The sequence below is a fragment of the Tamandua tetradactyla genome, chromosome 24 (assembly GCF_023851605.1).
Source record: "Tamandua tetradactyla isolate mTamTet1 chromosome 24, mTamTet1.pri, whole genome shotgun sequence".
Classification (NCBI taxonomy): Eukaryota; Metazoa; Chordata; class Mammalia; order Pilosa; family Myrmecophagidae; genus Tamandua; species Tamandua tetradactyla.
The window spans coordinates 57104315-57122061 of record NC_135350.1 but is presented as its reverse complement, the minus strand read 5'-3'; the positions used below and the strand labels follow the sequence as shown (position 1 = coordinate 57122061).

Here is a 17747-nt window from a genome sequence, read left to right as displayed (position 1 = left end):
AAGAAATAAATAAATAAATAAATGGGAACTCCTCAAAATTAAACACTTTTATGCATCAAAGAACTTCATCAAGAAAGTAAAGACAGCCTACACAATGGGAGACAATGTTTGGAAATGAAATATCAGATAAAGGTCTAGTATCCAGATTTTACAAAGAGATTGTTCAACTCAACAACAAAAAGACAGCCAACCCAATTACAAAATGGGAAAAAGACTTGAACAGACACTTCTCTGTAGAAGCCAAGAGTTTAAAACAAGACCTACAGAATTTGTTGCAAGCTGCTGGCCTCAGGATGGCAGCAGTAAACTGGCGATTGTTATGTAGAGCAGTCTGGGAGGAAGAAAATGTTTACCCAAAACAGTTATGTTAAGTATGAAGAACACTGTGAGATAAGAATCTTGCTCCCTCAGGAAATGCCTGCATATCTATTGACATCCTGTGGTATATAACTAGGATCTGGTTGAGAATAAAATTGTCTGAAATCTGTCTGAAGTAAACTCAAGCTTCAGACCCCCTGAGCCCGTCTATGTCTTTCTTTCTTTCTTCCTTTCTTCTTTTCTCATCATTCCTTAATATCCTTCGAGCTCTGTCTCAATAGGAAGCAACATTTGGCACCCAACGTGGGGCTCGAAGAAGAAGACTCCAAATCAATATTAAGGAACCAAGGAAAAGTCTCATTAGAGGCACGTGTGTCCAGCCGATAGAAAAGGACTCGAGTCATATTGGCAAAGTAAGCATTTTCCTTGGATCATCAGGGTAACGGGTAATCATAATAGGCAGCTGGAGGAGTATGTGTGTGTGTTAAAGCTACTGGGGTGCCTGTTAAAACATCTGAATTAGTAAGCTTATTTGAGCTCATTCAAAAACATTGTTGTTGGTTTCAGCCTTAAGGCCATAATGTTTTAAATCTTAAGTAATGGAAATTCGTTATGAAGGCTTTGCAGTGAACATAAGACGGGGAAAATATTCCTGTTTCTATTTGGTTATTGTGTTCAGTCAGGCAATGAACTACCTGGCTCATGCTTTGTCTTAAACTCTAAGTTGTGTTTCTTCTCAATCTCCCACTACCACTTCTTACCCTGTTTCGACAGTTGCTTGAGCCGGACTCGGCAATTGGTGCCCAAACAGGGACCTAATAAGGGAACTCTTAAAGCATAAAGTGAGGAGATGCTCCAGGGACATCCACTACAAATACTACAGGTGGGCCTTTTTGATTTGAGCAATGGCCCTTATCTGTAGAGAGGTTTGAGGCTCTGACTCGGTTGATTTGGGAACAGTTTGGAGCAGGATGTTTAGAGGAGTCTCGTGGTTCTTGGAATTCTCCAATATTTATTGCAGGAGGGAGGTCAGGAGAATGGAGAATGTTGACTGATTTGATAAAAGTTGATATTGTGCTTCAGCCTATGGAGTCATTGCAGCCTGGCTTGCCCACACCAGTTGTAATTTCTAAGAACTGATTTATTATGATAGATTTTAAAAATTGCTTCTTTGCTTTGCCTTTGGCAGAGCAGGATGAAGAAAGATTGGTTTCTGGGCTTGTTCTTGATGGGCTGCCTTTATATAGGGATTCATGTACACCTGAGTCAGAAAGTATTCAGTGAGAAAGGTGCCATACCAAACGGGGGTCAGTGCTCATTGATGGTTCCTGTGGCAAGTTGGTCCCCAAGGGGGTATGCAGTTCGGGATTGTAGTTCTGACTCAAGGTATTCTGTTAGGTTACTTCTGTTTAGTTTGAATGATTATTCTATGAGATTTATACCAATGCTATAGGTAAAGTCTTGTGACGGAGAGTGGGAATGGTAGCCCCATCTTCTTTTGTTGGCTTAAATTCTCGACAGGCAGTGGTTTGGAAACTGGCCATGAGTTTAGCTCCTATTCATATTTTAAAAAGAAATTTATTTTAAGAACTTTAAAACTAAAAATCTTGTTAAAAACTATATATTGATAGTTAATGCATATTTGAAACATTAACTAAAGTATTTTAAGTATTTAACATTCTAACAAATTTAATTTTGATGGTAATTACATATGTGGTAAAATATTTGTTCAAAGTAATGATTTAAGTATGAAAAATATGAAAGATGTATTTTTATTAATAGGAAAACAAAATAGTTTTATCTTAAAATGAATAACTGTTACTAAGTGAGAAAAATATAGGACAAAGCCTAAACTAATATAATAAGTGCTGAGGGTTTGTAAAAATAGAAATTATGGTTAAAATCAAGAAAGATTTAATGAGTCTAAAATGACAATGTTTTCTTGGACTTTTAGCCTGTTCTAATGAAAAGATATAAAAAAAATTCTAAATAATTAGTTAGAAAGCAAAGAGTCTGTGTTTTATCAAAATAACTTATGTTAACTTTTATCATGTTGTTATCTGTATAAAAAACACTGATTTTCTCCTGGGTATCATTATACTGGCAAAAAGTGCTTCTTTTCTTGCCCTAAACCAGGTGGCTTAATCTATTAATCTAAGTACTATTACTATAAATGAATTTATTACTGACTAAATAATATTCAAATCATTTAAATACCTAAATTCCTTTAAGCCAAAATACTTTAATGCTTTGTCCAGTGTTTATATAAACTATATATGTATAAACTGAATTTATCCCAAGATAACCATGGCTTATATTGGAAGCAGATCAGATTTGAGGGTTGAATGCAAGGAAAAAATATACTTGTGGAGTCTTTTTTTTTCACCTGATGTTGCCATTACATGCAACTGTATTGCTATCACATGACCTTGGTAAGAAATAGTTAAAATGTACACTCTAGCTGGGAGGACTGGCTATCCCCCCAGAAGGAGGTGTACTTTAATAAAGATATCTAGGTCCCAGGAAGCTCCTCTTGGTCCCTAGCCAGTTCCCAGAGGACCCAACTGGGCCCGGTCATGTAAGCAAATCAGAATTTGGCCACTATTGTGAGAACATATCATAAAAACTGCATGAAATAAATTTAAAATTAGCAAAAATGCACAACCAATTATAAAGAATCCACATTCTTGCATTCCTTTTCAATCAATCCAATGAATTCAATTAAAAAAATCTGGTCATTTACTATGGGTACACGTCACTATTGACACTCTGCTTTCATTTTTGCTACCTGCCACTTTAGGGATTCCTAATTATATGTTACAAAACTTGTTTGATGTTTTACAAGGAGATTCTGATTTATTAAGCAAAAGGCAGTTAACAGCTGCAGCTGAATGAGAGTTACAATTAATTGAACAATGCATTCAAAAAGGACAGCTTGTTCAAATAGATCTAAAAAAGCCTGCTGATTTTATTATTTTCTTTACCTTGCAATCTCCCACAGGCCTATTTTAATAAGACGGTGTTTTAAAATGGATTTTTTTTTACCAAACAATTGACAAAAATGTTTAAATACATATTTGCAAAAGATTATTTCTTTAATAGCCAAAAGTCACCACAAATATTATCAATTAAGAAGTCATGATCCTAATCACATAGTGTGTAATCTCACAAAGGAAGAAGTTCAAAGTCTATATATTTTCAATACCTTTTGGCAAATAGCATTAAGTGACTTTAAAGGACAAATGAATAATCATTTGCTATGTCAAAACTTTTACAATTTTTAAAAATGAACGCAATGGATTTTGCCTAAAATAGTTCCAGCTTCCCTGTTAGCTATTACTGTCTTTACCAATGATAATATTAATGGGAAAGCTGCATATGTCACCCCAGTGGAAAACAAGTTAGAAAATACCTTATACCTCAGCCCAGCTTACTGAATTAGCAGCCGTAATTCAAGTATTGCAAAGTTTTCCACAATCTCTTGATATTGTTTCTGATTTTGAATATGTTTACCAAACAGTTACTCACATTGAGACGGCTTCTTTGTTTAAAAGAAATGAATTGTCCTGAATGTTTTTACATTCACAAACATTAGCCAAAATCTGAATTACCCCCCTTTTTATCATGCATATAAAAAGCTCAAACCAATCTTCCAGGTCCTTTATCATTAAAAATCAGCAAGCAGATACTCTTATGGGGGTAATGCAAAATCCCACAACATTTCACAAATTGACTCATATCAATAGCAAAGGGCTGTGAAAGAAATTTCCATCTTTTTTAAACAGCAAGCTCAGGACATTGTTAGGACTTGTCAGATCTGTGGGCCTTTAAATGCACTCCCATTTGCATCAGGGATTAATCCTAGAGCTCAAAAAGCAAATGAATTATAGCAAATGGATGTTACTCGTATTTCACATTTTTAGTAAAATGCAATATGTACATGTTATCATAGATACTTGTTCTCATTTCATCTGGGCTACCTCACAATCTGGAGATCGTTTTTGCCATGTTCAATCACATTTACTTAATGCTTTTGCTGTTGTGGGATGCCCTCAATCTATTAAAACAGACAATGGTCCTGTTTATACAGGAAAACAATTTCATAAATTTTGTACTACTTTTAATATTACTCATATTACAGGAATTCCACACAATCCCTCAGGGCAAGGAATTATTGAACGAGCAAACCGGATGCTAAAGTCTATGCTTTTAAAACAAAAAGGGGGGGACGATGATCAGGAGGAGGATGTTATGAAAATAAGTACTCCTAAAGATCAATTAGCAAAGGCATTGTTTACTCTAAATTTTTTAAACATTTATGATAATTCATCACAGACTCCAGCAGAACAACATTTTAGCAATTTGGAAAAGAAAAATGATATATCCCAAACAGAACTGCAGCTGCAGCCAATCTATTGGAAAGATGTTAAAGATGATTTATGGAAACAAGGAATGGTAAAGGTGTGGGGTAGGGGATTTGCTCTTGTCATTGTAGATGACGGAACTTCAGTTTGGATTCCCTCAAAGAGAATAAAACTCAGACATATCGACCTGGACAAAAAATAACTAAATGGGTAATGTATACTATAGGACATACAATTTTGATTGCTGAAGGACAGGGACATATTTATACTTACTGGGATTATCTGTGAGCCCTAACATGGGCCAATCCAACTTTACCAAAATAACCTAAATACAAGTTTAGAATTTCCAGGTCCAGTAAGAAGAAAACTGGTGTCAAATTTAATTCCATTTTTAGAAAGACCTGTATGCTTAACTCTATGGATACAAAGGATACTTGCCTGTTAGGTGGGAAAGAAAGTTGGAATGGATGGCAGTCATGTCATATGGATCGAGCAGTTATCATAATTAATGATTCCTATGGAATTGTAAGATTCCCCTGTGGGGTTGAAGATAACTGAGACTATATGGACAGGCAAGCTAAATCAGGGTTTAATTCATGGAGGATAATTTGTGCCAAATTCATGGGATGATAAATATAGCATTAGTGAAAGAAATTGACAGAAAATTTTCCTAGGACTGAGACCAATTTTTATAGCCAATTCTAGTAACTATAACTTCTTTTTAAATAGCAGCCATAAGCACTATATACAAATATGTATTAGAGGTCCATATATACTTGTTAAAGTTCATATGCATATAAGAAATCAAACTTCTAATTGTGAAAATTATTCTCTATTCACTTGTCCCCAAGCATTTATGTTGCAGGAAAATGAGACGATTATAGCAGCAAGGAGAAGAGGTATTTGGCTGCCGGTGCAGATGTCAAGATCTTTGCAATCCTCTCCAGAAACACATATACTGATCCATTTGGCAAAAGAATATCTAAAAAGGACTAATAGACTAATTGGATTCATTATTGCATCTGTCATTGGAATCATTGGAAGCATCACAGTGGCTGCAGTCGCTGGAACCGCATTGCAACAAACTATACAGATGCAGCATTGTTAGAAAAACACCAATGAACTGTGGCATAGACAATCTCATTGATGAGCAAACTAATAATAGACTAAATGATATAGAAATGATATTGGTTCATATTGGAGATCAAATGTATAATTTAAATTTTTTACAAAATTTAAAGTGTAAAAGGAATAAGAGCAGTTTTTGTATTACCCTCTTTTAACATATGGCTTGTCTGAAATAGAATGGGAAAAGGGAATAGGCATCTTTTAAGGCTTTCAGATAGTTTAAGTCCTGATATCTTAGAATTACAAAAAGGGGGTATTAGAATGTAAATTAGAATAATCTACATATAGCCTATGGAAGTAATGTTACACAATTACTTACCCAAGAGCTAAAAAATCTTAGGTTTGGGGCTGCTTATACTTCGCTTCCTCCTCAGCTGTGTTTAACAACAAAGAAAAAGGTGACTCTTGCAGAAACTCGTTGGCTCCCTCCTGAATCAAAGTCAGAGAGCTTGACTGGCAGCCAATGACGGGTAAGACCCTTCAGAGCCTAAGGGCAACCTAAGACAGGCGCGGTCACCTCTGCTTATAACAATGTGATTCTTGTGAATCAAAGTCAGAGAGCTTGACTGGCAGCCAATGACGGGTAAGACCCTTCAGAGCCTAAGGGCAACCTAAGACAGGCGCAGTCATCTCTGCTTATAGTCACCCTAAAAAGGTGATTCTTTTTTTCCTCGGCTTATAAAATAAAAAGGGGTAAGTGTAGAAGCCAAGAGTTTAAAGCAAGACCTACAGAATTTGTTGCAAGCTGCTGGCCTTGGGATGGCAGCGGTAAACTGTGGTGATTGTTATGTAGAGCAGTCTGGGAGGAAGAGAATGTTTACCCAAAACAGTTATGTTATGTATGAAGAACACTGTGAGATAAGAATCTTGCTCCCTCAGGAAATGCCTGCATATCTATTGACATCCTGTGGTATATAACTAGGATCTGGTTGAGAATAAAATTGTCTGAAATCTGTCTGAAGTAAACTCAAGCTTCAGACCCCCTGAGCCCGTCTGTGTCTTTCTTTCTTTCTTCCTTTCTTTTTTTCTCATCATTCCTTAATATCCTTCGAGCTCTGTCTCAATAGGAAGCAACACTTCTCAGAAGAGGAAATACAAATGGCCAAAAGGCACATGAAGAGATGCTCAATGTCCCTGGCCATTAGAGAAATGCAAATCAAAACCACAATGAGATATCATCTCACACCCATCAGAATGGCCATTATCAACAAAACAGAAAATGACAAGTGCTGGAGAGGATGTGGAGAAAGGAGCACACTTATTCACTATTGGTGGGAATGTCAAATGGTGTAACCGCTGTGGAAGGCAGTTTGGTGGTTCCTCAAAAAGCTGAATATAGAATTGCCATATAACCTGGCAATACCATTGCTAGATATCTACTCAAAGGACATAAGGGCAAAGACACAAATGGACATTTGCACACCAATGTTTATAGTAGCATTATTTACAATTGCAAAGAGATGGAAACAGCCAAAATGTCCATCAACAGATGAGAGGCTAAACATACTGTGGTATATACATACGATGGAATATTATGCAGCTTTAAGACAGAACAAAGTTATGAAGTATGTAACAACATGGATGTTCCTTGAGGACATTATGCTGAGTGAGATTAGCCAAAAACAAAAGGACAAATACTGTACGGTCTCATTGATATGAACTGAAATTAGTGAATAGACTTGGAATACTTCATTGGTAACAGAGACCACCAGGAGATAGAAATAGGGTAAGATATTGGGTAATTGGAGCTGAAGGGATACAGATTATGCAACAGGACTGAATATAAAAACTCAGAAATGGACAGCACAATACTACCTAACTGTAATACAATTATGTTAAAACACTGAATGAAGCTGCATGTGAGAATGATAGAGGGAGGAGGGCTGAGGGCATAAATGAAATCAGAAAGAAAGATGTTAAAGATTGAAATGGTATAATCTAGGAATGCCTAGAGTGTATAATAATAGTGACTAAATGTACAAATTTTAAAAATGTTTTTGCATAAGGAAGAACAAAGGAATGTCATTACTGCAGGGTGCTGAAAATAGACGGTAATTAATATTTTAAAATGTCACCTTATGTGTGAGACTAAAGCAAAAAATGTTTACTTGGTACAAAATTTATATTTTGACTAGTGCATTTCCTAATATAATTTATGTAGATAAGCTTGATTTAACACCATAAGTACTTGGAATCTTGGGTAGGACATGAGATTTTGTTGGTTTGTCCAGGGTGATAGCCCGATGAATCCCAGAGTGATTTGATCAGTGAGTGGAAAATCATTTGCAAAGTCCCCTTTGGGGAATGGTGAGAATGGGGAGAAATTCAACTTCCCCAAGTTGAATTCTTGATATTCTCACAAGCACTGTAGACAACCAAAGCTATAGGCTGAGCCCCCAGTCTTGGGGTTTGTTCATATGAAATTTAACCCCTAAAAGGATAGGTCAAGCCTACTTAAAATTAGGCTTGAGTCAACCCCAAGAGAGCCTCTTTTGTTGCTCAGATGTGACCTCTGTCTCCAGCCAACACAACAAGCAAACTCACCACCCTCCCCCTGTCTATGTGGGACATGACTCCCAGGGGTGCAGACCTTCCTGGCAACGTGGGACAGAAATCCTAGAATGAGCTGAGACTCAGCATCAAGGAATTGAGAAAAACCCTAGAATGAGCTGAGACTCAGCATCAAGGGATTGAGAAAACCTTCTCGACCAAAAGGGGGAAGAGTGAAATGAGACAAAGTTCAATGGCTGAGAGATTCCAAAAAGAGTCGAGAGGTTATCCTGGAGGTTATTCTTATGCATTAAGTAGATACCACCTTGTTATTCAAGATGTAATGAAGAGACTGGAGGGAACTGCCTGAAAATGTATAGCTGTATTCCAGTAGCCATGTTTCTTGATGATGATTGAATAATGATATAGCTTTCACAGTATGACTGTGTGATTGTGAAAACCTTGTGTCTAATGCTCCTTTTATCTATTGTTGGGGACAATTAAGGTAGCATGTATAAAATCCACCCTCAGCGATGCCGGAAACATGCAACATGGCCGCCAGGGCTGAAACAAAGAACAGCCTAAACTATAATCAGCCTTCTTCACAGAAGTAATAGTAGTTCGCGCCTAAAGTTCGCGCCAAAAGTACTAACCGTACATCTGCCCTCTGCCCTAGCAACAGCAGCCACCAATCCCAGATCACCACCGTCCCTACTAGCCACCCCCTCTCCTTCTAGAGTATATATACCCAGCCTCCTCAATAAACTTTTGCAACTTGATCAGAATATTTGTCTTGCTGCCATTCTTCGCGTCTCTTTGTCCCATGCCATTCTTCCCTCACAGGAGTTCGAGCTTCGGTTGATCGTCCCGTGGGTCAGGACAATCTATCTTGTCAATAGACGAGTAGAACACGTGGAATAAAAATAAATAATAGGGGGAACAAATGTTAAAATAAATTTACTTTGAAATGCCTAGTGATCAATGAAAGGGAGAGGTAAGGGATATAGTATGTATAAATTTTTTTTTGTTTTCATTTTATTTCTTTTTCTGAATAGATGCAAATGTCCCAAGAGATGATTATGATGATGAATATGCAACTATGCGATGATATTATGAATTACTAATTATATATGTAGAATGGAATGATCAAAATAGGAATGTTTGCATTTGCTTTGTGTTTTTTGGTATTTAAAATAAATAAATAAAATAAAAAGAAGTTAGGATTTAAAAAAAAAAAGAATTACACAGAGAGACACATGTGGTGAGGAACTTGGAACTGCCAATCACCACATTAAAATAATTAGAACCAGTCTTCTGATGCCTTTCCAGAGCCACATGCCTGGGTCTAGAAGAAAATACTCCCCCATTTGAGTTTTAAGGTGAATACAGCCATAACTGACAGCTTGACGGAAATTTCATGAGATATCCTGAGCCAGAACTACTCACTTAAACCGCTTCCAGATTCCTAACCCATGGAAAATCTGAGATAGTAAATGTTTCTTGTTTTCAGCCAGTGAGTTTAGGGTAGCTTATTATGTAGCAATAGGTAACTAATATGGAAAACCATACCCAAAATCAACACTAACACCTTATTCAATATTTACACAAAATTTAATTCAACGTTTCATAAACCTAAATATAAAATGTAAAACTATAAAAATTTTACAGAAAAATAAGAAAGATGGTTGCCATTGAGTAAGACAAAAAAAAATTATTTTAAAAACAACAAAAGCTCAATCCTTAAAAGAAAAAAATATGATGAATTGGATTTAAGTTAAATTAAAATATTTTTCCTCTAAGAAAGGTGTTATTGAGAGAATGTAATAACTGAGAGAAAACATTTGCAAATCACATATTTTATAGTGAACTCAAATTAAGTATATGTAAAAAGCTCTCAAAACCCAACAAAAGAAAACCAGCCACATAAGCAGTAGATAAAAGAGTCAAAAAAAAAGAATTAATTTTCAAAGGAATTAAAAGGACTTGGAATTCATGGGAACAATGGGTTTTTGATTAGTACAAAGAGAATCCAATAAATATTTATGTACAGAATCAAACAATACATTTTAAATCAAGTAGGTGTCTTCTGCTTTCATCTATAAGGGGGTAATGGATTTGCCTTCCTGACATTAAAAACTTTAAAAATTGGACAGAATATATGAGGAAACCTTTTTTTTTGCCATGGATAACAGAGAGTACAGGACAATGATCACTGTGAGAAGAGAAACATGAGAGGATCTGGCTTTCTGACTTGGGATAAGTTCTGGACTCTAGCCTTGGGAGAAGAGCCCAAGGCAAGAACAGCAACTGCACCTGAGTGGAGGTTATAGAGACTGGAGGAGTTTAGAATTTGCAGGGAAGGGTATTAAAGAAGAGGGAGCTGGTTAGAGTGGTGGCCCAGAAGTCTATAATGCCCTTGACTAAGGGCTGGTCTGTGCCTGTCCAAGCCAAGACATGATGAGGCCTACAAAAGAGTGGGTTTGAGTGACTGGTAGTGAGATAGAGATATCAAGGCTGAGAGACATTGGATTTCTGATTCAGTCGGAGTAAAGATACAGAAAGACCATGGCATATAAAAGAACAAACTTGAGATAGGTCATCCCTAACAAAGAATATAATCAGGCTCCACCAGATCAAGTGGATCTGTCAATAATTTTGTCTCCCAGAACAAAACTGAAAAGTCTTTAAGGAAGGCAACATAAACCAAACACCCTACAAACACCAAATCATCCACAATGTGCAATACATAATAAAACCTGTAAGAAGCAGGAAAATGTGACTCATAATTCAGAAAAGAATGCAGCTAATAGAACAGATACCAGAAGACCCAGGAGTTAAAGGAAATGCTAGACATAAGAGTGAACATATACAGAAATCTCAGCAGGGTAATAGAAACTATTTTTAAAAAGACTCAAATGGAAATCTAGAGTCAAAGTATATTTGACTTGAAAAATTATTGTATGGGCTCAAAGTCAGATTGGAGACTGCATAAGAAACACAGTCAGTGAAATTTAATCCAGGCAAATAAAAATGATCCAATGTGAAGAACAGAGAAACAAAGAAAAGTTTAAAAAGAATGAACAGTTTAAACTTGTGGAATGATACCAATTAGCCTAACATACATGTAAATAAGTCCAAGAAGTAGAAAAAAGAAAGATGGAACCAAAACGTTACTTGAAGATACAACAGAAAATGCAAACTGAGTAAGGGACCTCAGCATGCAGAGCAAAGAAGCTCAGTGAACCTCAAACAGGATAAATACAAAGAATACCACACTTAAGCATATCATAGTCAAACTGCTAAAAATCAAAGCTAAAGATAAAATTTTAAAAGCAGCCAGAGGAAAATGACACATTACATAACAGATGAGCAATATTAATTAATTGTTTCATCATGAACAATAGATTTTAGAACACAATACAAACATAAAGTGTAGAAAGAAAAAAATGAGCATTCCCAAATTCTGTATCTAATGAAGATATCCTTCAAAAATAAGTATGAAATAAAAAAATCTTAAGATAACTGAAAATTGAGAGAATTCATTAGTAGCACATTCATAAGAAAGGAAAAGTTAAAAGTTCTTTATATTGAAGGTAAATTATATCAGATATGAAGAAAGTAAGATCTATGGGAAGAAAAGAATTTCAGTAGAAATAGCAACTGTGTGGATAATTATAAAAATATATTTTTCTTCTCTTTTGTCTTTAAAAGATAATTGCTTAAGTCAAAGATAGCGATATATTATTGGGCTTAAATTGCATGTATGGAGAGCAGATAAATGGAATTATAAAAGTAAGCAATTGAATATTCAGTATTCACAGTAAAAGTGTCTTCATATAAAATAATTACAAAATATAAATTTAACTACATAATGACCCTGCAATGCCACATACCAAAACAATAACAGGATCATGTAAGGGTCCATCAGTGTGAAGAGTTTCAATGTCATCTTCAATGTTATAATCCCACTCCACACCAAGATCTATGAAGGTCCGGGACTTGGCTTCTTCTCCTTTACCATTTAAAATATAGTGTCCTGTAGCCTGGTTCTTAATAGCTAAAGAAAGGAAAATGAGTAACCAACATACATTTTATCTTATCATATTACAGTTTTGAAGAGCCACAGAAAGTCTGTCCTCTTCTATAAATCAAAGGCCATCTTTCTTTAATAGCATTAAAATAACTGATATGACTCCCATTTCCTTTATTAGGTATTCAAATCCCTCATTAGCATTCCTAACTACCCACAATAGGGCAAGATACCTAATGAGAGAAAAAAAAAAAATTAGAAAACATCCCCAAATTTGAAAACATTATGAGGTTAACATTTTCTAACTCGTGTCCTATACATTTCTTCAGATTTGAAAATAATACATACTTTAATAATTAATGTAAGTCGTTAATGTTAGGATAGCAGAAAACATAATATTCTTATTGACTCTGCTCTGTCTCTTCTGGGATGGTCCATAAATTTATAGGCACCCAATATAGCTGAGCTAATTTTCAGGGCAACAGACATTATAGTTTTTACAAATTTCTAAGACCATATTGCCTATTAAATGACTAGAAAAATATGCTTAGCTCTGTTAAAATTCTTAATGTATTATGGGCTTACTATATGTTATAAATAAAAAGTTTGCTCTAGTAAATAAAAAGTAATAAGTGGAATTTTGAAACTTTGGAAATATTTATCAGCATATAAAAAGTTAGAAAGAAAATTTTAAGTTATTACCATTACTGACAATACTTAGAAAACATGAGAAATTTTTATTAACTACATTCATTCTCTTTGGATTTCTAAACTACTCTAATATTTCCACAGGTAATAATCTGAACTCCAGAATGAAGAATAAGAATTTTGATTATGAGAGAGAAAACTACACTACTAAACTGTTATGCACCTGGTGGTAAACAGGAATATATATATATATATATATATATATATATATATATATATATATATAGTATAGTTATAGTATATACATACTATATATGTGTATAGTTTATATATAAGCACACACACATATATAATGGTGTTTTAAATATATATATATATATTTAAAAATCAATTCTATGAAACACCGTAAAACAATGCATTTTCCTTAAGACCCACATGAAAAAACACTATTCACTTCAAATTTTCATGCTGGTGACAGATGATGCCTTTGTTTCAGAAATCTTACTAAACAGGCCAAGGAATATGTGAAGGTTATATTTATACTTTGAATCTAAACCACTTTAAAGTGACATTTATACATGGTCCTTTTATAAAGAAGGAAATGCATTTTCTTTTAGAAATTATAAACAGCCATGCAAATGTACCTGCATATGTCAGTTAGAAACTTGATACATGTCAGATATTAGGAAAAGTTTAATGTTAGACTAATGAAATCCATATGAAGTGTGTGTTTGTTTTTTGGCCAAAGAACTTAAAATTCAATAAAATAAGGTATGACATGGTATCAGCCAAAATATCAGAACTCATTTGTCAACATAAATATGGCAAATTTTTCTGATATAATCCCTTAATTTAGTCCATTTCATTAACATATTTATTTTATCAGTCTCTAATATAGAACAAAAAATGCGTAATAAATACACATTTACCAAATATTTTTTCCTCATGCAATAATGAGCCAACCTCCACCCCCATCCCTCTAGTTTCCATCAAAATTAAAGCTTTACTTATTTATTCTTGCATATGTCCTGTTTTAAAGTAAGAATAGTTTGGATAAATTACCAACAAAACCCACACAATATTCAAATTAATGCAATCATATAGATAATGCAAGTTACTGCCATATGTGTGTGTGTATATATATATATATGTATGTATGTATGTGTATATATATATATGTATATACATATATGTAATTTCTTTGACATTTCAATATTTAAGTGCATGTTAAAGCACAGCCAGAGGACAGAAACACTTACCAAGAATATGAGGAGAAGCCTCGTCTTCTTGGATTAACACATGTCTAGCACCAGGGGGTATATCAAACATCTTAAGGTACCCTTGGCATGTGTAGTAAATATTGGAGGAAGCAAAGAAGAAAACAAAAGCAATAGTCATAGTTAGTTGAGCATTACATTTATCACTGCTCTTGCATGCAGAAGAGGGTATCCATAAACTGGAAGAAGCAGTTTCGAAATTGACTTCATAGCATTGATAAATTTTATGACATTTGGCCTAAGTGTGGAGTAAACTCTATTTTTTTAAGGGGAGTAAAAGTTAATTTTATTACAAACTTATTAACCATTTATCTTGCATTGACCTAAAAATTGGGCCAACAAGAATACTATAATTTCCTGCCCCTCTATGTGATTCCAATTTTCTAAATCACCCTTTCATAATGGGGTCATTTTTAGTGTACTTAGGTAGTAAATCTGTTGATGTATTTTAGCTGTCTATATATTATTTTTAAAGTCTCAGTGACAAATATAGATAGCTAAACTTTTAATCAAATAAATACTTTGAGATTTAAAGTAGACCACATTATTCTAAAGAAATTAAAAAAGAAAAAAATCAGTGAACAGCTTTCTTTGCTCCTGTGATCAGCAATTAATTTTAAAATCTTAAACATGTCTTAACATGGAAATCTTTTAAAATGCATCTGGTAGATTTGACCAAACCATTTGGTTGGAAAATGCCTGTAAATTATGTCATGTGTTGCCTTTACATGTAGCCCGGCCTCAATCTGCTAAACTACAAATAACAACCCAATACACTTAATTGGTTTCCTTGGGTTTTAAAATCATATCTCAGTCTATTACACTCAATGCCATATATGGCAAAGCCTTCTTGGTATTATCATGTCCTAAAGACCATCTTAAGATCACATAGAACTAAGAAATTAATTACAAAATCAACAATAGTCTTGTGAAATAGAGAGACTTGACTCTCTTTTCCATCAGAAAAATAATTGAATATATGATATTGTGTAACCCACACCTTTGGTACATTATGAAACATCAAATTCATATACTCCACAGTAAGTATTGACAGAAACTCAGTAATACACATTGCTCATGGGGAATAAAACAACAAATGCATTTTTCATGATTCGGATATAGAGAAATAATATGTATCAATGGGTTGTTTTACTCAACTTTTCCACAGTATATATTAGTGTTTTGACTTAATGGAGCAGTCTTTTTAATGTCAGCATTGTCAATGCCATAGCCTGGGATGAAGCACAACACATGAAATGTACTATGTTTTCCTGAGTATGGCTACAAATAACGTTTAAGATTCTAAACACAGCAAAACAGCTTGATGCCATTTATGGATGCCCATCTTTCTGCAATTAGTGCAACTTACCCAGTACATTTTTAGCTTCCCTTGTTTCAGCAAGAGAAATATTGCGAGCTCCTTTGGGCAAAGTGAAAGCTCCTCTTGTCTTCCCTTAAATAGAATGTCTTTAATTAGTGGAGGTTTTATGTTTATCAAAGTCTTGCTATTTCATTGACTATACTCTGTTCTATATATTTTATTAGGATAAGATCTATGCTCTGTCATTTTATAGGTTGAAGTCAAAATGCATTTATGCTATTATAATGCCAATAAACTGTTAATAGTCAATGAAAGTAAGACTCAGAGTGAATGCAAAATGATGTAGGTGATTTGAAGATGAATACTTGCAGATTTCATTTTCCAGCAACTTGAGTTCTTTTTGGCACCTCTTGCTTAAATGTTTCCCTGTTGGAAAAGGTCAATTAGTCTATTGAATGACTATTATGACAATTTTATTGCAAAATTAAAAAAAAGGATGTTAAATTAACTTTGAACAGTTTGGATGGGCATGACTGAGAAAAGCTTTTGACAGTTCTTCTGACCTTTGATTCACAGGTTTAGTAAAATTTTAATGGTATCTGAAAAACAGTATCATTACCTTATGTTACATATAACATAGAATGGATGATTATGACAAAATAAATTTTCTTTATATTAATTTACTCTGGAAATAAAACACAATGAATTATTTTATACCCAAAAGAAAAGAATAATTTACAACTTCAAATAAAGAAAGTACAATAAATGATTTCACAATCAGATGAAGAAAAATACATTTTACTCCATCAAAATTGTAATATATGTGCATAATTATATTTGTGTTTACTTAATCAAAATAATACAACTAGCCTTAAATGGTAATATTTACTTTTTAAAATGTGTTTTACAACAATTTTAAGAGTACAAAACATAGTCAACTATCACGTAGGTACAGCAAAGTCATCAGTAATTAGAGTACGCAAAACCTAAGAGACAGAGATGAAAATGTAGTCACCTAGCTTGGCAATCCTAAATATATCAAAGGGCATAGCCGATTGGTCTGGAATTAGCTTGAGCTGAGTCGCTACGGTACAGTGAAATTAAAAAGAGCTAAGACAATTATTTCATTTGGATGAAGACTAACTTTTTTTTCTGTCTTTTCTCTTAAAGGAAAAATGATCACCATGACAATGTAATGAACTAAAGCAAATTACTTTTCTTTTTTATTTTTAATTTTGGTTTTCATCATTCTATTAGAGACTATGTTGACAGTGCTTTTGAAGATAAAAAGGAAGATTCTCGAAGGAAGTACCACCTTAAATTTTTCTTTAAATGCTGAATGCCCAGAAACATTTGCCCAATAAATATTTGTTGAACAACTACATAATATTTTTTACAAACTCAAAAAATTATTCAGTAATAAATATTTGTATCAAATCTTTTATGAAGATTCCAATGAATAAACATGAAAAACACTAAGATTTTTGTGTCTTATTTATTGTATTGAGGATATTTTTTCTTTCATCTTTTGAACTTTCAGGGTATGCCTCAGTCTAGGCCACTGGCTGTGCACACACATAGTCCATTATCCCCCAGGCTATTTTTGGCTGCACCTCAATTTAGCTAAATACAAATTTTTACAAATTATGTGAAATATGGATCCTAGATTCACAAATCTATAGATAGGCTAAACTTGTTCACATTTATTTTGTGTGTGCTGTATGGCAGGGGTCACATTTCATTCTTTTTCCATATGAGTAGCCCATTATTGCAGCACCATTTGTTGAATTTTTGTTTAGTTGGTTTTTTGTTTGTTTTTGGGAGAAGTTCATGGGCTGGGAATATTTGTTCACTTTTAAATAAAAGGAAGTACAAGAGAAAACTCTCCTTACCAAGCTTCCTGGGAGTTCTGGTAAATGTTCCCTTTACAGTGCGACAATGGGAATTATCACCTCCACAGACACCACATTTATCCTCAACCTTGTTAGAGCCGATTTCTTTATCACAGCCCACTTTCTGAGGAGATAAGATATTACATAAGGTTAAGTGCCAAGTACAGAACAGCATCTCAGAAAATGATGAGCCATTTTTATAAAAAGGAGCCAACATTCAAATAGTTGGCACTGAACTTTGATTGTAGCCTTGATTTTTTTCTGGGGGTGCATGGTCCA

At 34.2% G+C, this 17747-nt stretch overlaps 1 protein-coding gene across 2 annotated transcripts in view; it reads right to left on the bottom strand.

The window, feature by feature from the left end:
* Nucleotides 1-17747, bottom strand: part of ADAMTS3 (ADAM metallopeptidase with thrombospondin type 1 motif 3) — a 277466-nt gene that overhangs the window by 28651 nt on the left and 231068 nt on the right. For both annotated transcript variants that reach the window (XM_077143205.1, XM_077143206.1), the window contains exons 15-17: nucleotides 17469-17592; nucleotides 14238-14318; nucleotides 12194-12357 (exon numbers count right to left, since the gene is read on the bottom strand). In XM_077143205.1, coding sequence (XP_076999320.1) covers nucleotides 12194-12357; nucleotides 14238-14318; nucleotides 17469-17592 — 369 coding nt within the window. The remainder of the gene's footprint in view (nucleotides 1-12193; nucleotides 12358-14237; nucleotides 14319-17468; nucleotides 17593-17747) is intronic.